Genomic DNA, 26,081 nt, shown 5'->3' with positions numbered 1-26,081 from the left:
ATATTGCCGTCCGTATCAATAGGAGCTCTCGCGAGATTTTCCCCCCGCCTTTCCCCTCCTCCCCACTCTTCCCGCTGCTCCAAATCTCGCGAGACGGCAGGGCATCTCCGTAGGAGATCTCGCGATCTTTTACCCCCCTCCTTCAGTGCTCTCCCGACTCTCGGGAGACTCTCAAACCTTCGATAAGGAAACTCTCGCGAGAATTCACTGCTCCCCCACTGTCCCTTTTTCAGGTCTCGCGAGATTTAAAGTGAGGGGAGGCAGCCAGGTCTGGGCTGCTGATGACCACGCCCAATTGTGGGCGTGGCTTCGACAGAGAAGGTGTGGCCAAGCCGTGACGTCTTCCGCTTGTTCTCACTTCCGCTCTACACGAAGACTTCCGGTGTGGAGGCCGCCATCTTAAACCCACGGCAACGGGAGACCCTTGTGCGCCGCCATCTTGGCTGCTGGCCCCCCCATGGTGTGCCCGGGCGTCCCATATCTCATTTGCATCTCATTTGCATGGTGTTTGTACCTCATTTGCATCTCGACATTTGGTCTTTAGTGAGTTCCCACCTGCCCAGCTCACCTGGGCACCCCGAACCCACCTGACCTCCCCAAGCTCCGCCCACTTTGTGGTTCACCCCTCATTTGCATCTCATTTGAATAACGTTTGCATCTCATTTGCAGCTCTTTAGTCAGTTTTTCCAATTTTCACACAAATTCTCCTCAAATTCCAATATTTCCGACTAAATCCCCCAAACCTTCAAAAATTCCACCAAAATCCGCCCAGGTTTTACCCAAATTTTCCCAAAACTGAAAAATTCTCCCCGAATTCCCCCAAAAAATTGCCCACAATCCTCCCAAAAATCCTCCTAAATATCCACTCAAATTTTCCCCCAATTTCCACCCAAAAATCCCCCAAAATTTCCCGAAATACACCCAAAGTCACCCCAATTTTCTCAATTTCCACCCAAAAATGTCAATTTCCCCAAAATTTCCTGAAATCCACCCAATATCACCATAAATTTCCTGAAATCCACCCAAAATCACTCAAATTTTTCCCCCAATTACCCAAAAATTTACCCAAAATTCTCCCAAAAATCGTCTTAAAAATTCACCAAAACCCACCCAAAATCTCCCCAAATTTCCTTAAATTCCCCAAATTTCCACCCCTGATCTTCCCAAATTTCCCAATTTCCACCCAAAACCGCCAATTCCACAAAATTCCATCAAAATTCCATCAAAATTCCATCAAAATTCCACCGAATTTTTATTTTCCACCATTTTATGCCCAAAGTGGGCGTGGTTTCCCCGAGAGGGGGCGTGGTTTCTATGAGGGGGCGTGGCCTGCCGTTGGCTCCGCCCACTCGAGCCGCCATTCGTCCACGGCCAGGAGGGGGCGTCGCACGTCCCAACCCGCGGCCTCCAGTCCTGCAGGGGGCGCCATGACAGTGAGAGCCCGACCCGGAAGTGATGCCGGAAGTGCCGACCCGGAAGTGCCAACCCGGAAGTGCCGACCCGGAAGTGGCAGCAGCCCCAAATTTCCACAGAAATTCCCCATTTGACCACCAAAAAACCCCCAAAAATAAATTTTTACCCCCAAAATTGCTATTTTAACCGCAAAAATTCCCATTTAAAACCCTAAAAAATCCCATTTTTAACGCCAAAAATTCCCGTTTAAACCCCCAAAAAAATCCAATTTTTAACGGCAAAAATTCCCATTTAAACCCCCAAAAAAATCCAATTTTTAACGGCAAAAATTCCCATTTAAAACCCAAAAAAAATTCCAATTTTTAACGGCAAAAATTCCCGTTCAAACCCCCAAAAAAATGCAATTTTTAACGGCAAAAATTCCCATTTAAACCCCCAAAAAAATCCAATTTTTAACGGCAAAAATTCCCATTTAAACCCCTAAAAAAATCCCATTTTTAATGGCAAAAATTCCCATTAAAAACCCTAAAAAATCGCATTTTTAACAGCAAAACTTCCCACTTAAACCCCCAAAAAATCCAATTTTTAACTGCAAAAATACCAATTTAAAACCCTAAAAATCCTATTTTTAACGGCAAAAATTCCCGTTTAAAACTCAAAAAAATCCCATTTTTAACGGCAAAAATTCCCATTTAAACCCCCAAAAAAATCCAGTTTTTTACGGCAAAAATTCCCGTGTAAACCCCCCAAAAAATCCCATTTGAATAAAAAAAAAAATTCCACAAATAATCCCGTTTTAACCCACCCAAAAATTCCCAAAATACTCCCCAATAAATCCCATTTTAAACTCCTCCAAAAAAGTTCTATTTTAAGCCCAAAAAAAATCCCACAAATATTCTATTTTGACCGTAAAAACTCCTCTTTAACCCCCAAAAAAATCCCCAAAAGATCCCATTTAAACCCCAAAAAATCGTGAAAATTCCCATATTAACCCCCCAAAATTCACCAAAAAAAATTCTCAAAATGTTTCCCAAAATCCCCCAAATTTCCCGAATGGCCACAAATCCAAGATTTCACCAAATTTTAGCAAATGTGTGGAGATTTCACCCAAAATTCCACAAATTTTATCCAAATTAAAAATATCCACCTGAAAATTCCCCAAATTCCCCTCAAAACTCTCCCGAAATTCCCAAAATTCCCTCAAAAATCCGGGAATTACAACCCGGAAGTGCCACAGGAAGTGGCACTGGAAGTCGAATCCCGGAAGTGCGTTAGGGACAAAAAAAACCAAAACAGGAAGCAGGAAATAAAAACCAGAAGTGAGACAGGAAGTGACGCAATCACCCGAACAGGAAGTGGGGAGGCCCGAAGTTGTTTGAGCAGAAAGAACCGAAACCGGAAGCAGGAAGTGGAACCCGGAAGTGAACCGGAAGTGGGGTTTTTTGAGGCACCAACCTCGCAGGAGGGCGGGGCCGAGGTCCCGGAAGAGCCGCGAGGTCTCGGCCAGGACCCCCCAGGGAACCGCGCCCGGCGCTGCCCCGGGGGAGACACAAAATGCACAAAATTCACCCCAAAATCCACCCAGAATTCCCAACATTTCCACCAAAACTCCCAGAATTCATGGAATTCAAAACGCCGCCCAAAATTCCCAAAAAAACCCAGAAGTCCCATTGAATCCCCCATAATTTTTCCAAAATTATCCCAATTTAACCCCCAAAATCCCATTTTAACCTGTAGAAAATTCCCCAAAAAACCTCATTTTAACCCCCAAAATTCCCATTTTAAGCACTAAAAATTAGGAAAAAAAAAAAAGAAAAAAATCTCATTTTAACACCCACAATTCCCATTTTAAGCACTAAAAATTAGGAAAAAAAAATCCCATTTTAACACCCCAAATTCCCATTTTAACCCCAAAAAAATAGGAAAAGAATCCCATTTTAACACCCAAAAAAATAGGAAAAGAATCCCATTTTAACCCTCAAAAAATCCCCCCAAAAAAATCCCATTTCAACCCCAAAAAATCCCCCAAAAATCCCATTTTAACACCCAAATTTCCCACTTTAACCACAAAAAAATAGGAAAAGAATCCCATTTTATCCCCAAAAAAATCCCATTTTAACCCCAAAAAATCCCAAAAAAACCCCATTTTAACCCCCAAAATTCCCATTTTAAGCATAAAAAATCCCCAAAAAAATCCCATTTTAACCCCCAAAAATCCCTTTTTAACCCCAAAAAATCCCCCAAAAATCCCATTTTAACCCCAAAAATTCCCATTTTAAGCCAAAAAAATAGGAAAAGAATCCCATTTTAACCCAAAAAAACCCCCCAAAAAATCCCAAAAAAACCCCATTTTAACCCCAAAAAATCCCCAAAAAATCCCCAAATTCCCAAAATCCCCAATTTCCCAGGATTCCTCACGGCAGTTCCGGATCTTTCTCTGCAGGGGCTCCAATTTCCGGCCCAGGGGGGTCCCGGTGTCCATTGGGGGTCCCAGGAGCTGCTCCAGGGTCAGGGCGTGGGCACAGCCCAGGATCGAGGCCTCGGGGGGGGCTCCCCGGCGCAGCCCCACCCCCACCCAGCCTGGGGACGGGAATTTGGGGTGAAAAAGGGGAAAATTGGGAAAAAACCGCGAAAAAATGGTGAAAATCGGTGAAAAAATGGCGAAAAAATGGCGAAAATCGGACAAAAATTGGCCCAAAAATGGAGAAAAAAAGAGAAAAAAATGAGCTCAAAATTCACCCAAAATTTGACCCAAATTTACCTAAAAATTACCCAAAATTGACTCTAAATGCACCCAAAATTTACAAAAAAATAATTTCAAAATAATCTAGAATTCACAAAAAAATTCACAAAAAAAACACCCAAAATTCACTAAAAATTAGCTCAAAATTCACCAAAAATTCACCCCAAAATCCACAAAAAATTCACTCAAAATACACAAAATTTTCACAAATAATTCACCAAAAACTCACTCCAAATCCATAAAAAAATTCAGCAAAAATTCTTGACAAAATTCACCCAAAATCAACTCAAGCAGCTCCACCCCCACCCAGCCTGGGGACGGGAAATTGGGGTGAAAAAGGGGAAAATTGGGAAAAAACGGCGAAAAAAATGGCGAAAATCGGAGAAAAAATGGCGAAAATCGGTAAAAAAATGGCGAAAAAATGGCGAAATTTGGAGAAAAAATGAGCTCAAAATTCACCCAAAATTCGACCCCAAATTGACCTAAAATTCACCCAAAAATTACCCAAAATTTAGAAAAAAATAAATTCAAAATAATCCAAAATTCACCAAAAAAATCACAAAAAAATCATCCAAAATTCACTCAAAATTCATCAAAAATTCACTTAAATTCACCCCTAAATCCACCAAAAATTCACTTAAAATACACAAGAATTTCACAAATAATTCACCAAAAACTCACTCCAAAACCACAAAAAATTCACCCAAAATTCATGAAAAATTCACCCAAAAATTCACAAAAAATCCCCCAAAATTTAGAAAAACGCTTACCCAAAATTCACCCCACATTCACCAGAAATTCATTAAAAATTCACCCAAAAATCATTAAAAAGCCACCCAAAATTCACCAAAAATTCATGAAAAATTCATGAAGAATTAACCAAAAAATCACAAAAAATTCAGTAAAAATTCACCCAGAAATCGTCAAAAATTCAAAGAAAAATTGCAGAAAAATCACAAAAAAAATCAGCAAAATTCACCTAAAAATAATCCAGAATTCAAGAAAAATTCATGAAGAATTAACCAAAAAATCACCAAAAAATCAGACAAAATTCAATCAAAAATCACCAAAAACTCAAAGAAAAATCGCAGAAAAATCACCAAAAAGTAACCAAAAATTTTAAAAAAATCACCCAAAACTCACCTAAAACTCACAAAAAAACTCAAAAAATCAACACAAAAATCACCAAAAATTTACAAAAAATCACCCAAAATTCACGAAAAATTCATGAGGAATTAACCAAAAAATCACCAAAAAATCAGTCAAAATTCACAAAAAAATCACCAAAAATTCAAAGAAAAATTGCAGAAAAATCACAAAAAAATCACCCAGAATTCACCCAAAATTCACCAAATATTCTCAAAAAATCAACCCAAAAATACCCCAAAATTCCCCAAAAAATCATTAAAAAATCCACACAAAATCTCCCCCAAAATTTATAAAAAAATCATTAAAATCTCAAATTTTGAGTCCTTTTTTATCCCAAAATTTACAAATTTTTTTCTCTAAAATTTTGGATTTTTTTCCCAAAATTTTGGAATTTTTTTTCCCAAAATTTTGGATTTTTGTCCCAAAATTTTGGATTTTTGTCCCAAAATTTTGGTATTTTTTCCCAAAATTTTGCATTTTTTCCACAAAATGTTGGAATTTTTTTCTTTTTCCCCCTATTTTGTCATTTTTTCTCGTTTTTCCCCCAAATTTTGGATTTTTTCTCACTTTGGGAGGGGCGGATGACGACGATGTAATCAGGGCTGCCGCATTCCAGAGCTTTCCGCAGCTCGGCCTCGCTGAAAAATGGGAATAAAAATCCCAAAATTGGGAAAAATATTTTAAAAATCTACAAAATTCCCACAAAAATCCTGAAAATTTTTAAAAAAAAACAAAAAAAATTCTAAAATTTCCCCTTAAAAATTCCAAAATTTCAAAAAATTCCCCTAAAAAAATCCCAAAATTTAAAAAAAAATCCCCAAATTCCCACAAAATTTTAAAAATCCCAAATTCCCCCAAAATTCCTACCAATAATTCCCAAATTGCCCAGAATTTCCCCTTAAAAATTCCTTAAAATTGCCCTAAAAAAATTCAAAATTCCCACAAAAATTCCCAGAAATTTCTCCCAAATTCCCCCAAAAAATCCCAAAAAATTCCCTTTAAAATATAAAAAAAATTCCCCCAAATTTCTCCAAAATTTCCCCAAAAAAATCCCAAAAAAATCCCAAAATTTTACCAAAATTCCCCAAAAATCCCCCAAAATTTTCATTTGCAAAATTTGTACAAAATTTTTAAAACTTTCCCTGAAAAGGTAAAAAAAAATCCCAAAATTGCCCCAAATATTAAAAAAAACTCCCCAGAAATCTTTTTAAAAATCCTTAAAATTGCCCTAAAAAAATTAAAAATTCCCATAAAAATTCCCATAAAAATTCCCACAAATTTCTCACGAATTCCCCAAAAAAAATCCCAAAAATTCCCTTAAAAAATCCAAAAAAATTCCCTTTAAAAATCCCAAAAACTCCCTTTAAAAATCCAAAAAAATTCCATTAAAAATAGCAAAAAAATCCTTAAAAAAATCAAAAAAATTCCCTTAAAAAAATAAAAAAAAATTCCCTTAAAAAAATCCAAAAAAAATCCCCAAATTTTATCCAAATCCCCCAAAATTCTGCAAAAAAATCCCGAAAGTACTCCAGAAATTTGCCCTCAAAAATCCCAAAAATTCCCCCAAAGAATTCCCAAAAAAATCCCAAAACATTCCAGAAATTCCCCTCCAAAATTCAAAAAAAATCCCCCAAAAATCGCCTTAAAAAGCCCCAAAATCCCCCAAAAAATCCCTGAAAAATTCCCAAAAAATCCCCGAAAAATCCCCAAAAATCCCAAATCCTCCAACATTCCCAAAAATTAAAAAAATTTCCAAAAAAATCCCAAAATATTCCAGAAATTCCCCTGTAAAAGTCTAAGAAAATCCCCCAAAAATTGCTTTAAAAAGCCCCAAAATCCCCCAAAAAATCCCAAATCCTCCAAATTTCCTAAAAATTCCCCAAAATTCCCAAAAAATTCCCAAAAAATCCCAAAATTGCCCCAAAAATTAAAAAAAACCCCACAAATCTTTTAAAAAAATCTTTAAAATTGCCCTGAAAAAATTCAAAATTCCCATAAAAATTCCCACAAATTTCTCCAAAATTCCCCCAAAAAATTCCCTTAAAAATCCAAAAAAATCCCTTAAAAAATCAAAATAAATCCCTTAAAAATAGGAAAAATTCCCTTAAAAAATCCCAAAAAATTCCATTAAAAAATCGCAAAAAAATCCTTAAAAAATCAAAAAAATTCCCAAATTTTATCCAAATCCCCCAAAATTCTGCAAAAAAATCCCAAAAATACTCCAGAAATTTGCCCTCAAAATTCCCAAAAATTCCCCCAAAAAATTCCCAAAAAAATTCTCAAAATATTCCAGAAATCCCCCAAAAATCCCACAAAAATCGCCTTTAAAAGCCCCAAAATCCACCAAAAAATCCCTGAAAAATTCCCAAAAAATCCCCAAAATTCCCAAAATATTCCAGAAATTCCCCTCCAAAATTCCAAGAAAATCCCCAAAAAATCGCCTTAAAAAGCCCCAAAATCCCCCCAAAAATCCCCAAAAAATTCCTAAAAAATCCCAAAATATTCCAGAAATTCCCTCCAAAATCCCCTAAAAATCCCCCAAAAATCACCTTAAAAAGCCCCAAAATCCCCAAAAAAATCCCCAAAAAATTCCCAAAAAATCTCAAAAAATCCCAAAATATTCCAGAAATTCCCCTCCAAAATTCTCCTCCAAAATCCCCTAAAAATCCCCCAAAAATCGCCTTAAAAAGCCCCCAAATCCCCCAAAAAATCCCTGAAAAATTCCAAAAAAATCCCCAAAAAATTCCCAAAAATCCCAAATCCTCCAAAATTCCTAAAAATTCAAAAAATTCCCCAAAAAAATCCAAAATATTCCAGAAATTCCCCTCCAAAATCCCCTAAAAATCCCCCAAAAATCACCTTAAAAAGCCCCAAAATCCCCCTAAAATCACCGAAAAATTCCCAAAAAATCCCCGAAAAATTAAAAAAAAAATCCAAAATATTCCAGAAATTCCCCTTCAAAATCCCCCAAAAATCGCCTTAAAAAGCCCCAAAATCCCCAAAAAAATCCCAAAAAAATCCCAAATTCTCCAAATTTCCTAAAAATTCCCAAAAATCCCCCAAAATTCCCAAAAATTCCCCAAATTCCCGGATTCCCCTCACCTGCTCGCCAGCAGCTCCAGGGGCGCCCCCAGGTGCAGCCGCAGGCGGGACCCCAACCCTGGGGGGGGGGAAGGCGGTGACGTCATCGGGTGTGGAAATGGTGACGTCATCCAGTTGTGACTCGGTGACGTCATCGGGTGTGAGCCCCAAAATCCCCCCCAGGTGTGTCCAGGTGTGTCCAGGTGACCTCAAGTGACCCCAAATGCCCCCAGGTGACCCCAAATGCCCCCAAAATCCCCTCCAGGTGACCCCAAACCCCTCCCAGGTGTGTCCAGGTGACCTCAGGTGTCCCCAAATGTCCCCAAATTCCCCACAGGTGACCCCAAAACCTCCCCCTGGTGTGTCCAGGTGTTCCCAGGTGACCCCAAAAGTCCCAAAATTCCCCAAAACCTCCCTCAGGTGACCCCAAAACCCCTCCAGGTGACCCCAGGTGTCCCCAAATGTCCCCAAAATCCCCCTCAGGTGACCCCAAGTCCCCCCCAAATGTCCCCAGGTGTATCCAGGTGTCCCCAAATCCCCCCCCAGGTGTCCCCAGGTGTCCCCAAAATCCCTCCCAGGTGACCCCAAATCTCTTCCAGGTGTCCCCAGGTGTCCCCAAATCCCCCCAGGTGACCCCAAGTGTCCCCAAACCCCCCCAGGTGACCCCAAAATCCCCCAGGTGACCCCAAATGTCCCCAAATGTGCCCCAAACCCCCCCAGGTGTCCCCAGATGTCCCCAAATGTCCCCACCTGGCAGCAGGGGCTCCCTCGGGTTCACCTGCTCAGGCCTGGGCACCTCCAGCTTGGCCCCGCCCACTCCCGGACAAGCCACGCCCCTTTCCCCTGCAGCCCCGCCCCCTCGGAGCGCCCAGCCAATGGCGAGGCGGAGGCGGGGCCTGTTCAGGGAGGTCAGGGTGAGGGAGCCAATGGCGGCCAGGTTGAAGGTCAGGTGACCAATCAGGAGGAGGACGAGGGTGGCCCAGGTGAGCCTGGACAGGGAAAGGGGCGTGGCCAGGTGAGGGGGGACACGCCCACTTTGAAATAAACCACGCCCACTTGAAAAATCACACCCACATACAGTTAAACCACGCCCACCTCACGGCAATACCATTGAAATTTTTGGCCCCGCCCCCTTTCCCCAAGCCCCTCCCCTTTACTCCCATCCAACCTCTTTAAGCCCCTCCCCTTTAAGCCCCACCCATTCCCCTAAACCCCTCCCCTTTAAGCCCATCCCACTTGCCAACCCCGTTGGAAGCCCCACCCCTTTTCAAACTTAAGCCACGCCCCTTTCCACCAAGCCACACCCACTAAAAAGGCCATGACCAATTAAAACCCCACCCTTGAAGCTCCTCCCCCTTTAAGCCACACCCCTTTTAAAAGCCACACCCACCACTTGATGCTCCTCCCCTTAAGCCACGCCCATTTTGTTTCAATTCCCTGATTTTCTCCTGTAATTAGGCCCCACCCCCTCCATGTCAGGCCCCTCCCCTTTCTCCCTTATGCCCCGCCCCCTTGGTAACACAATTTGCATAGCCCCGCCCATTACTTAAGCCCCGACCCTTACCATGGCCGCCCATCCAAAAGTGGGAGGAGCAACAGTGACAGCAGCAGCCCCGCCCCGTTCACCAGCGTCTCCTGCCCAGTACAAACCAGTATAAACCAGTATAAACCAGTACAAACCAGTACAAACCAGTATAAACCAGTACAAACCAGTATGGACCAGTAAAAACCAGTATGGACCAGTACAAACCAGTACAAACCAGTATGGACCAGTGCAAACCAGTATAAACCAGTATAAACCAGTATGCAATCTTTGGCGGCCATCTTGGATAATCCACTTGGCGGCCATATTAGATTGGTAGCTCTCTTAGTGATATAAACCAGTAAAAACCAGTATAAACCAGTATAAACCAGTATAAACCAGTATAAACCAGTATGGACTATCCTGATCCCCTCCCAGTCCCCTCCCAGTATAAACCAGTGCTCCCAGTCCCATCCTTGGTGGCCATCTTGGATTGATAGCTCGTGTACCACTCTAAACCAGTATGAACCAGTACAAACCAGTATAAACCAGTATAAACTCATCCCAGTCCCCTCCCAGCGCCCTCCCAGTATAAACCAGTGCTCCCACTCCCACCCGGCTCCCGATCCTTGGCAGCCATTTTGGATAATTCACTTGGCGGCCATCTTGGATTACATTATTTGGCCGCCATCTTGGATTGCTAGCTCATTTAGAACTCTAGACCAATATAAACCAGTACAAACCAGTACAAACCAGTATAAACTCATCCCAGTCCCCTCCCAGCGCCCTCCCAGTATAAACCAGTGCTCCCAGTCCCACCTGGCTGCTGTCCTTGGCAGCCACGTCGGCCACGTTGTCCCGCCGGGCCTGGTGCACGGCCAGGGCCGCCCTGGTGGCGCCGCCAGCCACGCCCACCACGCACTGAAACCAGTACAGACCAGTATGAACCAGTATAGACCAGTATAAACCAGTAGGGACCAGTATAAACCGGTTTAACCCAGTTTAAAAGGAAAACAATGGTATAAACCAGTATAAACCAGTATAGACCAGTATACACCAGTAAGGACTGGTTTAACCCACTCTAAATGGAATAAACCACTGTAAACCAGTGTAAACCAGTAAAAACCAGTGTAAACCAGTAAAAACCAGTATAAACCAGTATACATAAGTTTGGGCATTCCACTGGCTCCTGATCCCTCCCAGTATAAACCAGTAACCTCCCAGTTCCCTCCCAGTCCGTCCCAGTTCCCTTCCAGTATAAACCAGTTCATCCCAGTTCCCTCCCAGTTCATCCCAGTTCCCTCCCACTATAAACCAGTTCATCCCAGTTCCCTCCCAGTTTGTCCCAGTTCCATCCCAGTCCCTCCCTGTCCATCCCAGTATAACCCACTCCCCTCCCAGTATAACCCAGTCCCCTCCCAGTATAACCCAGTTCCCTCCCAGTACAAACCAGTATAACCCAGTATAACCCAGTTCCCTCCCAGTATAACCCAGCTCCCTCCCAGTTCCCTCCCAGTCCCACCCTGGCCGCAGCCGCCATGACCAGGAGGGCGGGGCCAAAGCTCAGCCAATAGGGAGCGAGGATTTCCAGCACCAGGGCGACGTCATTGAGGAGATCGGCCACGAACCTGGGAGAAAGGGGCGGGGCTTGTCCTTATTCGGAGTTGTGGGCGTGGCCTGCCCATATATGGCCACGGAAGGGCGGGGCTTGGGGATTTGGTGCCATTTATGGTAATGGAGGGGCGGGGCATAGGTGGGAGTGGCCAAATATGGATTGAGATGAGGGTGGGGCTTGATGCCATATATGGCAAGGCTGGGGGTGTGGCCTGTCCATATATGGAAAGGGGGTGGAGTTTCAACTCTGATGCCATGTGTGGTGAGGAAGGGGCGGGGCTTAAGAATGGCAGCCTATTACTATTTATGGAAAATGGGCGTGGCTTAGAAACTCCCTTATATTGGGAAAGGGGGTGGAGCCTAAACTGCTGCCATATATGGCAAGGAAGGGGCGGAGCTTAAGCTTGCCATACAATTAACATATATGGAAAAGGGGTGTGACTTAGCAACAGTGCCTTATATGGTAAAAAAGGAGAAGTGGGGCTTAGGTGGGTGAGGCCATATATGGGAAAAGGGGCGGGGCCTCACCGCCATTGCTTGGCCTCACAGTCCAGGTGGCTCCTGGGGGAGGGAAACCAGTATGGACCAGTATGGACCAGTATGGACCAGTATAAACCAGTATAAACCAGCAGGGGTATCTCAGTCCCTCCCAGTCCATCCCAGTCCCTCCCAGTTTATGCCCAATCCCCTCCCAGTCCCTCCCAGTTTATCCCATTCCCTTCCCAGTATATCCCAGTTTGTCCCAGTTCCCTCTGAGTCCCTCCCAGTCCACTTCCAGTTTATCCCAGTTTGTCCCACTTCCCTCCCAGTCCATTCCCAGATCCCTCCCAGTCCATCCCAGTTTATCCCAGTGCCTCCCAGTTCCCTCCCAGTCCCTCCCAATATATCCCAGTATATCCCAGTCCCTCCCAGTTCGTCCCAGTTTATCCCAGTCCATTCCCAGTCCCTCCCAGTATAATCCAGTATAATCCAGTATATTCCAGTTTGTCCCAGTCCCTCCCATTCCATTCCCAGTCCCTCCCAGTATATCCCAGTCCATTCCCAGTTTATCCCAGCTCCCTCCCAGTGCATTCCCAGTATATCCCAGTCCCACCCAGTCCATTCCCAGCCCATCCCAGTATATCCCAGCCCATCCCAGTTTATCCCAGTCCGTCCCAGTTCCCTTCCAGTACATTCCCAGTAAATCTCAGTCCCTCCCAGTTTATCCCAGTTTGTCCCAGTCCATTCCCAGTATACCCCAGTATATCCCAGTATATCCCAGTCCCTCCCAGTATATCCCAGTTCCATCCCAGTCCCTCCCAGTCCATTCCCAGTCCATTCCCAGTTTATCCCAGTCCATCCCAGTTTATCCCAGTCCATCTCAGTCCATTCCCAGTTCCCTCCCAGTTCATCCCAGTTCCCTCCCAGTCCATTCCCAGTCCATCCCAGTATATTCCAGTATATCCCAGTTTATCCCAGTCCGTCCCAGTCCATCCCAGTATATCCCAGTCCCTCCCAGTTTATCCCAGTCCCTCTGAGTCCATCCCAGTCCATTCCCAGTATATCCCAGTATATCCCAGTCCATTCCCAGTTTATCCCAGTGACTCCCAGTTCCCTCCCAGTTCATCCCAGTCCCTCCCAGTATATCCCAGTATATCCCAGTCCATTCCCAGTTTATCCCAGCTCCCTCCCAGTGCATTCCCAGTATATCCCAGTCCCACCCAGTCCATTCCCAGCCCATCCCAGTTTATCCCAGTCCATTCCCAGTTTATCCCAGTGCCTTCCAGTTCCCTCCCAGTCCATTCCCAGTATATCCCAGTCCCTCCCAGTTTATCCCAGTCCATTCCCAGTCCTTCCCAGTATAACCCAGTCCATTCCCAGTATATCCCCGCATATCCCAGTCCATCCCAGTCCATTCCCAGTCCCTCCCAGTTTATCCCAGTCCCTCCGAGTCCATTCCCAGTATATCCCAGTTCCCTCCCAGTCCCTCCCAGTCCCTCCCAGTCCCTCCCAGTCCATTCCCAGTTTATCCCAGTATATCCCAGTTCCCTCCCAGTCCCTCCCAGTCCATCCCAGTCCCTCCCAGTATAACCCAGTTTGTCCCAGTTCCCTCCCAGACCACTTCAAGTCCCTTCCAGTCCCTCCCAGTCCATCCCAGTCCATCCCAGTCCCTCCCAGTCCATTCCCAGTTCCCTCCCAGTATAACCCAGTATAACCCAGTTTGTCCCAGTTCCCTCCCAGTCCCTCCCAGTTCATCCCAGTTTATCCCAGTCCATCCCAGTCCATTCCCAGTCCCTCCCAGTATAACCCAGTTCCCTCCCAGTATATCCCAGTATATCCCAGTATATCCCAGTCCCTCCCAGTCCATTCCCAGTCCCTCCCAGTATATCCCAGTATATCCCAGTCCTCCCCAGTCTCACCCCTGCAGCCACACGAAGCCGATCCTGGTCACGATCCCGACCCCGTCTGAGGGAACCAATGGGAAAATTCCGGGAATGCCGGGAAATTCGGGAATTTTGGGAATTCTGGGATGGAATTTTGGGAATTCTGGGATGGAATTTTGGGATGGAATTTGGGGGATGTTGGGAGAGAAATTTGGGAATTTTGTGTTGGGATTTTGGGATTTGGGAAAGGAATTTTGGGATGAGACTTTGGGAATTTTGAGATGGAATTTGGGAATTTGGGGGAATTTTTTTTTAATTTTTGGGAGGTTTTTTTGGAATTTTTTGGGAATTTTTTTTAATTTTCAGGGAATTTTTCGGGGGGAAATTTTGGGAATTTTTGGGGGATTTTTTGGGATTTTTTAAAATTTTTTTTAATTTTGGGTTTTTTTGTTTTGGTTTTTTTTTTAATTTTTCGGGAATTTTGGGGATTTTTTGGGAATTTTGGGGGGAAATTTTGTGGAATTTTATGCGACTTTTTGGGGGAATTTTATGGGAATTTTTGTAGGGAATTTTAAGAGATTTTTGGGGGATTTTTGGGGAATTTTTTTGGAATTTTGGGGGGAATTTTTGGGGATTTTTTAAAAATTTTTTTTGGAATTTTGGGGGATTTTTTTTTGAATTTTTGGGAGTTTTTTTTGAATTTTTGGGGGAATTTTTTTGGAATTTTGGGGGGATTTTTTTGAATTCTTTGGGGAATTTTTTTGGAATTTTGGGGGATTTTTTTTTAATTTTTGGGGAATTTTTTGGAATTTTTGGGGAATTTTTTTGGAATTTTGGGGGTAATTTTTTTGCATTCTTTAGGGATTTTTTTTTTAATTTTTGGGGGATTTTTTTTGAATTTTTGGGGAATTTTTTTGGAATTTTTGGGGGATTTTTTTGTAATTTTGGGGGGAACTTTTTGGAATTTTGGGGGGAATGTTTTTGAATTTTTGGGGGATTTTTTTGGAATTTTGGGGGGAATTTTTTTGGAATATTGGGGGGAATTTTTTTGAATTTTTGGGGAATTTTTTTTGGAATTTTTGGAGAATTATTTTTTTATTTTGGGGGGAACTTTTTGGAATTTTGGGGGGAATGTTTTTGAATTTTTGGGGGATTTTTTTTGAATTTTTGGGGAATTTTTTTTTAATTTTGGGGATTTTTTTGGAATTTTAGGGGGAATTTTTGGGGAATTTTTAAATTTTTTTTTCAATTTTGGAGGAAATTTTTTGGAATTTTTTTGGGAATTTTTGAGGGTGTTTTGGGGGATTTTGGGGGGATTTTTTGGGGTTTTTTTTTTGGAATTTTGGGGGATTTTTTTTTTTTGGAATTTTGGGGGATTTTTTTTGAATTTTGGTGAATTTTTTTGGAATTTTTGGGGATTTCTTTTTAATTTTGGGGGGAACTTTTTGGAATTTTTGGGGATTTTTTTTTTAATTTTTTGGGGATTTTTTTTTTTAATTTTTGGGGGGAAGTTTTTTGAATTTTTGGGGAATTTTTTTTTTAATTTTGAGGGGAATTTTTTTGAATTCTTTGGGGATTTTTTTTAATTTTTGGGGGATTTTTTTTGAAATTTTTGGGGGATTTTTTTGGAATTTTTGGGGGATTTTTTTGGAATTTTTGGGGAATTTTTTCGGAATTTTGGGGGAAATTTTGGAATTTTGGGGAAATTTTTGGGGATTTTTTTTAAATTTTGGGGGAATTTTTTGAAGTTTTTGGGGAATTTTTTTTGAATTTTGGGGAATTTTTTTGTAATTTTGGGGAATTTTTTTTGAATTTTTGGGGACTTTTTTGGAATTTCTGGGGGGAATTTTTGGGGATTTTTAAATTTTTTTTTAATTTTGGGGGGAATTTTTTGAAATTTTAGGGATTTTTTTTGGAATTTTGGGGGAATTTTTTTTAATATTGGGGGGATTTTTTGGGGATATTTCTTTAAATTTTTTTTGAATTTTGGAGGGAATGTTTTGGAATTTCTGGGGAATTTTTTGGAATTTTTGGGGAATTATTTTTAAATTTGGGGGGATTCTTTTTTATTTTTTTTTTTGGAATTTTGGGGGGAATTTTTTGGATTTTTTGGGGATTTTTTTCGCAATTTTGGGGGAAATTTTGGAATTTTGGGGAAATTTTTTGGGAATTTTTTCTGAATTTTGGGGCGAATTTTTTGGAATTTTTGGGGAATTTTTTTGGAATTTTGGGGGAATATTTTTGGAATTTTGGGGGAATATTTTTGGAATTTTGGGGGAATTTTTTTGGAATTTTGGGGCGAATCTATGGGAATTTTTTTTTTAATTTTTTTTGAATTTTGGAGGGAATTTTTTGGAATTTTTGGGGCCGTTCCCACCTCGCAGGAGCCAGGTGAGCGCGGCCCCGGTGACGGAGGCGGAGCCGTCGCCGACCCCGACGGCCTCGAGCACGGCCCGGGCGGAGAGAGAGGAGCAGAGCGAGGAGCAGAGGGCCTGCAACCAGTACGGACCAGTATGGACCAGTATGGACCAGTATGGACCAGTATAAACCAGTATAAACAAAAAAAACCCGGTAAAAATCCATAAAAATTCAGAGAAACCAGTACAAACCAGTATAGACCAGTATAAACCAGTATAAACAAAAAAAACCCGGTAAAAAATCTTTAAAAATTCATAGAAACCAGTACAAACCAGTATGGACCAGTATGGACCAGTATGACCCAAAAAAACCCCGTAAAAATCCATAAAAATCCATAGAAACCAGTAAAAACCAGTACGGACCAGTATGAACCAGTATGGACTGGTATGAACAAAAAAAACCCGGTAAAAAGCCGTAAAAAATCATAGAAACCAGTATAAACCAGTATGGACCGGTATGGACCAGTATGAACCAGTATAAACAAAAAAAAACCCGATAAAAATCCGTAAAAAATCATAGAAACCAGTATAGACCAGTATGGACCAGTATGGACCAGTAGAAAACAAAAAAACCCGGTAAAAATCCATAAAAATTCATAGAAACCAGTATAGACCAGTACGGACCAGTATGGACCAGTATGGACTGGTATGAACAAAAAAAACCCGGTAAAAATCGGTAAAAAGTCATAGAAACCAGTACAAACCAGAATGGACCAGTATGGACCAGTATGAACCAGTATAAACAAAAAAAACCCGGTAAAAATCCGTTAAAATTCATAGAAACCAGTACAAACCAGTGTGGACCAGTATAAACCAGTATGAACAAAAAAAACCCGGTAAAAATCCGTAAAAATTCAGAGAAACCAGTATAGACCAGTATGGACCAGTATGGACTGGTATGAACAAAAAAAACCAGTAAAAATCCATAAAAATTCAGAGAAACCAGTACAAACCAGTATAGACCAGTATGGACCAGTATGGACCAGTATGAACAAAAAAAACCCGGTAAAAATCCGTTAAAATTCATAGAAACCAGTATGGACCAGTACGGACCAGTATGGACCAGTATGGACCAGTATGAACAAAAAAAAACCCGGTAAAAATCCGTAAAAATTCATAGAAACCAGTATAAACCAGTATGGACCAGTATGGACCAGTATGGACCAGTAGAAACAAAAAAGCCCCGGTAAAAATCCGTAAAAATTCATAGAAACCAGGACAAACCAGTATGGACCAGTACGGACCAGTATGGACCAGTATGGACCAGTATAAACCAGTACAAACCAGTCCAAACCAGTCCAAACCAGTCCAAACCAGTATCCCCAGTACCTGCAGGCTGTCCCAGCCCCATTCCCAGTACAAACCAGTACAAACCAGTCCAAACCAGTCCAAACCAGTACAAACCAGTACAAACCAGTATAAACCAGTACAAACCAGTATCCCCAGTACCTGCAGGCTGTCCCAGCCCCATTCCCAGTATAAACCAGTATAAACCAGTATCCCCAGTACCTGCAGCCCGTCCCAGCCCATTCCCAGTCCAAACCAGTACAAACCAGTACAAACCAGTATAACCCAGTACCTGCAGGCTGTCCCAGGCCCATTCCCAGTACAAACCAGTCCAAACCAGTCCAAACCAGCCCAAACCAGTACAAACCAGTACAAACCAGTATAAACCAGTACAAACCAGTACCTGCAGGCTGTCCCAGGCCCGTTCCCAGTACAAACCAGTACAAACCAGTACAAACCAGTACAAACCAGTATAAACCAGTATAACCCAGTACCTGCAGGCTGTCCCAGCCCCATTCCCAGTACAAACCAGTACAAACCAGTACAAACCAGTACCTGCAGGCTGTCCCAGCCCCATTCCCAGTACAAACCAGTACAAACCAGTACAAACCAGTACCTGCAGGCTGTCCCAGCCCCATTCCCAGTACAAACCAGTACAAACCAGTATCCCCAGTACCTGCAGGCTGTCCCAGCCCCATTCCCAGTATAAACCAGTCCAAACCAGTACAAACCAGTCCAAACCAGTATAAACCAGTACAAACCAGTATAAACCAGTATCCCCAGTACCTGCAGGCTGTCCCAGCCCCATTCCCAGTATAAACCAGTCCAAACCAGTCCAAACCAGTCCAAACCAGTCCAAACCAGTACAAACCAGTACAAACCAGTACAAACCAGTATCCCCAGTACCTGCAGGCTGTCCCAGCCCCATTCCCAGTACAAACCAGTACAAACCAGTATCCCCAGTACCTGCAGGCTGTCCCAGCCCCGTTCCCAGTACAAACCAGTCCAAACCAGTATAAACCAGTATAACCCAGTACCTGCAGGCTGTCCCAGGCCCATTCCCAGTCCAAACCAGTCCAAACCAGTACCTGCAGGCTGTCCCAGCCCCATTCCCAGTACAAACCAGTATAAACCAGTATCCCCAGTACCTGCAGGCTGTCCCAGCCCCATTCCCAGTACAAACCAGTATAAACCAGTATCCCCAGTACCTGCAGGCTGTCCCAGCCCCATTCCCAGTACAAACCAGTACAAACCAGTACAAACCAGTCCAAACCAGTACAAACCAGTATAAACCAGTATCCCCAGTACCTGCAGGCTGTCCCAGTCCATTCCCAGTATAAACCAGTACAAACCAGTCCAAACCAGTATAAACCAGTACAAACCAGTACCTGCAGGCTGTCCCAGCCCCATTCCCAGTACAAACCAGTACAAACCAGTACAAACCAGTCCAAACCAGTATCCCCAGTACCTGCAGGCTGTCCCAGCCCCATTCCCAGTCCAAACCAGTACAAACCAGTACAAACCAGTACAAACCAGTACAAACCAGTATCCCCAGTACCTGCAGGCTGTCCCAGCCCAAACCAGTCCAAACCAGTATAAACCAGTACCTGCAGGCTGTCCCAGTCCATTCCCAGTATAAACCAGCATAAACCAGTATCCCCAGTACCTGCAGGCTGTCCCAGCCCCATTCCCAGTACAAACCAGTCCAAACCAGTACAAACCAGTACCTGCAGGCTGTCCCAGCCCCATTCCCAGTACAAACCAGTATAAACCAGTATAAACCAGTACCTGCAGGCTGTCCCAGTCCATTCCCAGTATAAACCAGCATAAACCAGTATCCCCAGTACCTGCAGGCTGTCCCAGCCCCATTCCCAGTACAAACCAGTACAAACCAGTACAAACCAGTACCTGCAGGCTGTCCCAGGCCCGTTCCCAGTACAAACCAGTACAAACCAGTATAACCAGTATAACCCAGTACCTGCAGGCTGTCCCAGGCCTGGTAGGCGCCGTAGTCGGGGCTGACGCTGTCGGGGAAGCCCTGGGGCAGCAGCAGCCGCTGGGAATTCCCAAAATTCCCAAAATTCCCGGAAAATTTGGGGGGAAAAGAGGAAAATGTGAGCGGGGGAGGGGAAGGGAGAGGAAATTCCGGAATATTCCAAAGAAATTCCCGAAAAAATCACAAAAAATTCACAAAAAAATCCCAAAAATCACAAAAAATCCAAAAAAATTCCCACAAAATTCCCATAAAAATGCCCAAAATTCCCAAAAAATCCCAAAAGAAATCACAAAAAAATTCCCACAAAATTCCCAAAAAATCCCAGAAGATTCCCACAAAATTCCCAAAAATATCCCCAAAAAATTCCCAAAAAATCACAAAAAACCACAAAAAATTCACAAAAAAATTCCCAAAAAATTCCCAAAAAAATCCCACAAAATTCACAAAAAATCCCACAAAATTTCTCCCAAAAATTTGGAAAAAAAACCCAAAAAAATTCCCCAAAAAATCCCACAAAATTCCCGAAAAATTCCAAAAAATTCCCCAAAAATATCCCCACAAAATTCCCCTAAAATCCCCAAAAATCCCCAAAAAATCCCCCAAAACTCCCACAAAATTCACGAAAAATATCCCCACAAAATCCCCAAAAAAATCTCAAAAAAATCACAAAAAAATTCCCCAAAATTCCCCAAAAATATCCCCAAAAAATCCCACAAAGTTCCCAAAAAATCCCAAAAAAATCGGGGAAAAAAAATTCCCAAAAAAACCACACAAAATTCACAGAAAATCCCACAAAAATCCTCCCAAAAATTTGGGAAAAAAATCCCCGAAAATTCCCCAAAAATAGCCCCTCAAAAATCCCACAAAATTCCCAAAATTTCTCCCAAAAATTCAGAAAAAACCCCCCAAAAAATCCCCAAAAATATCCCCACAAAATTGCCAAAAAATCCCACAAAATTCATACATAATCCCAAAAAATTAACAAAAAAAATCCCAAAAAATTCTCCAAAAATCCCCAAATTTCCCAAAAAGTTCCCCCCAAAAATTCCTAAAAATTTTTTTTAAATCCCAAAAAATTCTCAAAAAAATCCCAAAAAATTGTCCAAAAAAATTCCCAAAATTCCCCAAAAAATCCCCCAAAAGCCCCCCTAAAAATTCCTAAAATATTTTTAAAAATCCAAAAAAAAATCTGCAAAAAAATCCCAAAAAATTCTCTAAAAAATCCCAAAAAATTCTCCAAAAATCCCCAAAAAATTCCTAAAACAATCCCAAAAATTCTCAAAAAATTCCCCAAAAATTCCTGTTAAATTAAAAAAAAACCCAAAAAAAACCCCGAAAACTCTCAAAAAATCCCCCAAAATTCGCCAAATATTCAAAAAAAAGTAATAAAACAATTCCCGAAAAATTCCATTTAAAACCCCCAAAATTAAAAAAAAAATCCTCCAAAAATTCAATATATTCCCCCCAAAATTCCTAAATTTTCCCCAAATTTTCCCAAATTTCCCCCAAAATTTCAGGAAATTCCCAAATTTCCCCAAAATTTCAGGAATTTCTGGAATTTTCTCACCTCGGCCGCCCTCCGGAGCCGCCCCCGAGGGTCCCCCCTGGATTTGGAAACTTCCTGGGAACCCCAAAAACTTCGGCAAAAAACCGGAGCTGGAAAAGAAAATTCAAATTTTAAACAAAATTGGGAATTTTGGGGAAAATCTGGAAAAAATTGGGAAAAAATCTGGAAAAAATTGGGGAAACTTTAGGGAAAAAATTGAATTTTTAGGGATTTTTTTGCATTTTTTTGGTGAATTTTGAAGAATTTTTATTAGGGATTTTTTGGGGTTTTTTTTAATTTTTTGAGGAATTTTGAGGCATTTTTTGGGAATTTTGAGGGATTTTTTTGGAAATTTTTTTATATTTTTTCTGGATTTTTTTGCCATTTTTTGGCGATTTTTGGAGAATTTTTATTGGGGATTTTTTGAGGGTTTTTTTCAATTTTTTGAGGATTTTTGAGGCATTTTTTGGTGATTTTTGAAGAACTTTTTTGGATTTTTTTGTGATTTTTCAGGATTTTTTTGCGATTTTAGGAGAATTTTTATTGGCAATTTTTTGCGATTTTTTGGTGATTTTTGGAGAAATTTTATTGGGAGTTTTTTGGGGTTTTTTGGGGTTTTTTTCAATTTTTTGAGGAATTTTGAAGGATTTTTTTTAATTTTTGGTGATTTTTTGAGGAATTTTTCTGGATTTTTTTGCGATTTTTTTGGCGATTTTTGGAGAATTTTTATTGGGATTTTTTTGGGATTTTTCTTGGGTTTTTTTCCCAATTTTTTGGGAACTTTTTTGCAAGTTTTTGGTGATTTTTGTAGAGTTTTTTCAGAATTTTTACTGGCAATTTTTAGGATATTTTTGAGGATTTCTTTGGGAATTTTTGGGGAATTTTTGGGAAATTTTGGGAATTTTTAGAGATATTTTATTGGGAATTTTTGGGGAAATAATTGGATTTTTTGGTGATTTTTTTGGAATTTTGCGATTTTTTTTAAATTTTGGGGGGAATTTTGGGGGATTTTTTGAGGGATTTTTTTTTGGAATTTTTTTTGGGAATTTTTCGTCTCCCTGGAACTGAGAAACCTCCAGGGAACCCCAAAAACTTCGGCACAAAAGCAGAGCTGGAAAGGGGAGAAAAAAGAGAATTTTGGTCAAAAATGGGGTGAAAAATTTGGGGAAAACATTTGGGAAAATTTGGGAAAAAATTTGATTTTTTAAAGGAATTTTTTTCGATTTTTTGGCAATTTTCTGTGAATTTTTTTTAATTTTTAGGGAAATTTTGGTTTTTTTGGGGGGAATTTTTTGGAATTTTTTAGAATTGTTTTGGGATTTGCGGGGGGAGTCTTTTGTGCATTTTTGGGGGAAAAAATTGGATTTTTTGGGTGAATTTTGAGGAATTTTGATTTTTATTCTTGGGGTGATTTTTGGGATTTTTTTGTGATTTTTTGAGATTTTCTTGGTGTTATTTTGGTAAATGTTGGAACATGTTTTAACCATTTTTTAAGAATTTTTTGGCAATTTTTTTGGAAATTTTTGGAGGGATTTTTGTTTTATTGTTTGGAACACGTTGGGGATTTTTAATTGAATATTTAAGAGAATTTTGGGGATTGTTTTGCACTTTTTGCTGATTTTTTAACTATTTTTTGTGATTTTCAAAGTGTTTTCTGAGGATTTGTTTTGGGGATTTTTTGGGGAATTTTTTTAAATTTTTGGGGAATTTTTGGGGGAATTTTGGGGTTTTATTTGAGATTTTTTGGGAGTGATTTTTAGGAATTTGTATGGAAATATTTGGGATTTTTTTTAGATTTTTTGGGGATTTTTTGGGAATTTTTAAGGAATTTTTAGGGGGGATTTTGGAGGCATTTGGGGGGGAAAATTGGATTTTTCTGCATTTTTTTCCTGATTTTTTGAGAAATTTTATAGAATTTTATTGGGAATTTTTGGGAAATTTTATTGAGGATTTTTAGGGAAAATTTGGGGATTTTTGGGAGGAATTGTCAGAGATTCTATTGAGAATTTTTAGGGAAATAATTGGATTTTTTCGTTAATTTTTGAGGGAATTTTTAAGGGATTTTTTTGAAAATTTTGTGGGAGATTTTTGGGGAATTTTTTTGGGTTTTTACAAAATTTTGGGGGTTTTATTTGAGATTTTTTTGAGTGATTTTTAGGAATTTTTAGGGAAATTTTTTGGAAAAAATTGGGGAATTTTGGGAAAAAATTTGATTTTTTGGGGTTTTTTTTGCAATTTTTTGGTGAATTTTTGGCTTTTATTGGGGAATTTTTGGGGTAAAAATTGGGATTTTTTTTTATTTATTTGTTGATTTTTGTTGATTTTTTTTCTTTGTTTTTGGTTTTTTTGGGGGATTTTTTGGATATTTTTTGGGAATTAAAAAAATTATTTGGACATGTTTTGGTGAATGTTTTGCGATTTTGTAGAATATTGGTGTTTTTTTTTTTTTTGCAATGTTTGGGAATATTTTGGGACTTTTCGGGATTTTTTTTTCTATTTTTTGGAGATTTTTTGAGGATAATTTTGCAGATTTTTTGAGAATTATTTGGGATTTTTTAAAGATTTTTTAAAGTGATTTTTTTAATTTCGGGAAAATTTTGAGGGGCTTTTTAAGGAGAATTTTTAAGGGATTTTTTTTTTTAATTTTTAGGGAAATTTTGGGGATTTTTTTGTGATTTTTTGATGATTTTTTGGGGGATAAATGGCGATTTCCGGGCCGATTTGGGGTAAATTCGCGGCGATTTTGGAGCTTTTGGAGTCGATTTTGGATAATTTTGGGCCGCTGGATCCGAATTTTGGGGTCCCGATGCCGATTTTGGCCGATTTTTCCCGATTTTGGCCGATTTTGGGGCATTTTTGGGTCTCCCCCCTTTCCCCCGTTACCCTCCGGCGGCTCCATCGGCACTTCCGCTCCCAGCACAACCTACTTCCGGTGTTCTCATGGCAACGCCGGAAACCGCTCTGGCAACTTCCGCCTCGATGGTTACAGCCGAGCCGCTCTGGCCCCGAGTCCTCCAGGACTCGATGGTAACGCCGCAAAATGCCCCCAAAACCCCAAAATTCACCCCAAACCCCCCAAATTTCATCCCGAACCTCCAAATTCTTTCAAATCCAACCCAAAATTCTCCAAATCTCAAATTTCTCGCCCAAATTTTGGGGATTTTTTTTTAATTTTTAGGGAAATTTTCGAGATTTTTTGGGTGATTTTTGGGTGATTTTTTGGGTGATTTTTTGATTATTTTTGGGGGGAAAATGGCGATTTGGGGGCCGATTTTGGGTAAATTCGCGGCGATTTTGGAGCTTTTGGAGTCGAGTTTGGATAATTTTGGGCCGCCGGATCCGAATTTTGGGGTCCCGATGCCGATTTCGGCCGATTTTTGCCGATTTTGGGGCATTTTTGGGTCTCCCCCCTTTCCCCCGTTACCCCCCGGCGGCTCCATCGGCACTTCCGCTCCCGGGACTTCCTACTTCCGCTGTTCCCATGGCAACGCCGGAAGCCGCTCTGGCTACTTCCGCCTCGATGGTTACAGCGCAGCCGCTCTGGCCCCGAGTCCTCCAGGACTCGATGGTAACGCCGCAAAATGCTCCCAAAACCCCAAAATTCACCCCAAAAACCCCAAATTTCACCCCGAACCTCCAAATTCTTTCTAATCCAACCCAGAATTCTCCAAATCTCAAATTTCTCGCCCGAATTTTGGGGATTTTTGAGGTCCTTCAAGGCACAAATTCCTTTTTAAAGTGATCCCCCAGCCCCAAATTTCTGAATTTCACCCCAAAAATTCTCGGATTGCCCCAAATTTACCTCAAATTCCAAAATTTTCGCCCAAATCTCCCTGAGTCGCCCCAAAGTGACCCCAAGACCACTCCAAGTGACCCCTGAGTGACCCCCAAAATGACCCTGAGTGACCCCTGACCCCCAAAGTGACCCCAAGACCCCCAAAATGACCCCTGAGTGACCCCTAGTGACCTCAAGTGACCCCGAATGACCCCTGAGTGACCCTTGTCTGACCCCAGAGTGACCCCAGGACCCTCAAAATGGCGCCAGGACTCCCAAATGACCCCTGAGTGACCCTTGTCTGACCCCAGAGTGACCCCAAATGACCCGAGTGATCCCAGAGTGACCCCAAGACCCCCAAATGACCCAGAGTGACCCCTGAGTGACCCCTGAGTGACCCCAACACCCCCACTGACCCCAGAGTGACCCCAAGACCCCAAAGTGGCTCCAAATTGACCTTTAGTGACCCCGAGTGACCCCTGGATGACCCCAAGTGACCCCAACCGCTCCCAATGACCCTAAAATGACCCTGAATGACCCCAAAATGACCCCAGAGTGACCCCAAGTGACCCCCGAATGACCCTGAATGACCCCAAAATGACCCCGAGTGACCCCAAGTGACCCCCGAATGACCCCGAGTGACCCCGGCCCGGCCCCTCCCCCACAGACTCCATCGGTCTCCATGGCAACGGCTCCGAACGATTTTATTGGCTGGGAAAGGGGGAAAGAGGGTGGGGCCAGAGACAGAGGTCAAAGGTCACGGATGGAAAGAGAAGGGGTCAAAGGGGGGGGAGGGGCGAAGTGGACATTGAGTGACCAATGAGTGACCTCAGAGTGACCAATGAGTGACCACAGAGTGACCACTAAGTGACCACTGAGTGACCACTGAGTGACCACTGAGTGACCATGAGTGACCCGTACTGGTCAAGAGTGACCAGGAGTGACCAATGGTCAGTTTTGGGTGGCCAAGAGTGACCAGTGGTCACTTTGGAGTGACCAGAAGTGACCAGTGGTGGCCTTTGAGTGACCAGCGGTCACTTTGGGGTGGTCAAGGTGGCTGGAAGTGACCAGTGGTCACTTTAGAGTGACCATGAATGACCAGTGGTCACTTTGGGGTGACCTTAGAGTGACCAGTGGTCATTTAGAGTGACCAGGAGTTACCAGTAGTCACTCTG

The 26,081-nt window shown here is 41.9% G+C and overlaps 1 protein-coding gene across 9 annotated transcripts; it reads right to left on the bottom strand.

Annotated features, from left to right (window-relative positions):
• Window positions 1-1,228: 1,228 nt before the first annotated feature.
• Window positions 1,229-24,806, bottom strand: RUSF1 (RUS family member 1). 9 transcript variants are annotated; one of them, XM_074558200.1, is made up of 15 exons: window positions 24,556-24,801; window positions 21,153-21,241; window positions 19,568-19,645; window positions 16,263-16,377; window positions 13,922-14,026; window positions 12,051-12,083; window positions 11,431-11,536; window positions 10,728-10,829; window positions 9,951-10,021; window positions 9,137-9,375; window positions 8,408-8,465; window positions 5,873-5,943; window positions 3,832-3,993; window positions 2,869-2,946; window positions 1,229-1,413 (listed from the first exon to the last, which is right to left on the bottom strand). In XM_074558200.1, the coding sequence occupies exons 1-15, from the start codon at window positions 24,612-24,614 to the stop codon at window positions 1,313-1,315; spliced, it is 1,467 nt and encodes a 488-aa protein (XP_074414301.1). In that variant the 5' UTR covers window positions 24,615-24,801; the 3' UTR covers window positions 1,229-1,312. The 9 variants fall into 9 exon arrangements, with proteins under 9 accessions (XP_074414301.1, XP_074414304.1, XP_074414303.1 ...); XM_074558203.1 differs by having other exon boundaries at window positions 13,922-13,967; window positions 24,556-24,797; XM_074558202.1 differs by lacking the exon at window positions 24,556-24,801 and adding an exon at window positions 24,015-24,331 and having other exon boundaries at window positions 13,922-13,967.
• Between the last annotated feature and the right edge of the window lie 1,275 nt (window positions 24,807-26,081).

Source organism: Zonotrichia albicollis, chromosome 24, assembly GCF_047830755.1.
Source record: "Zonotrichia albicollis isolate bZonAlb1 chromosome 24, bZonAlb1.hap1, whole genome shotgun sequence".
Classification (NCBI taxonomy): domain Eukaryota; kingdom Metazoa; phylum Chordata; class Aves; order Passeriformes; family Passerellidae; genus Zonotrichia; species Zonotrichia albicollis.
The sequence above is the reverse complement of the archived record's forward strand: the minus strand, read 5'-3'. Positions and strand labels throughout refer to the sequence as shown.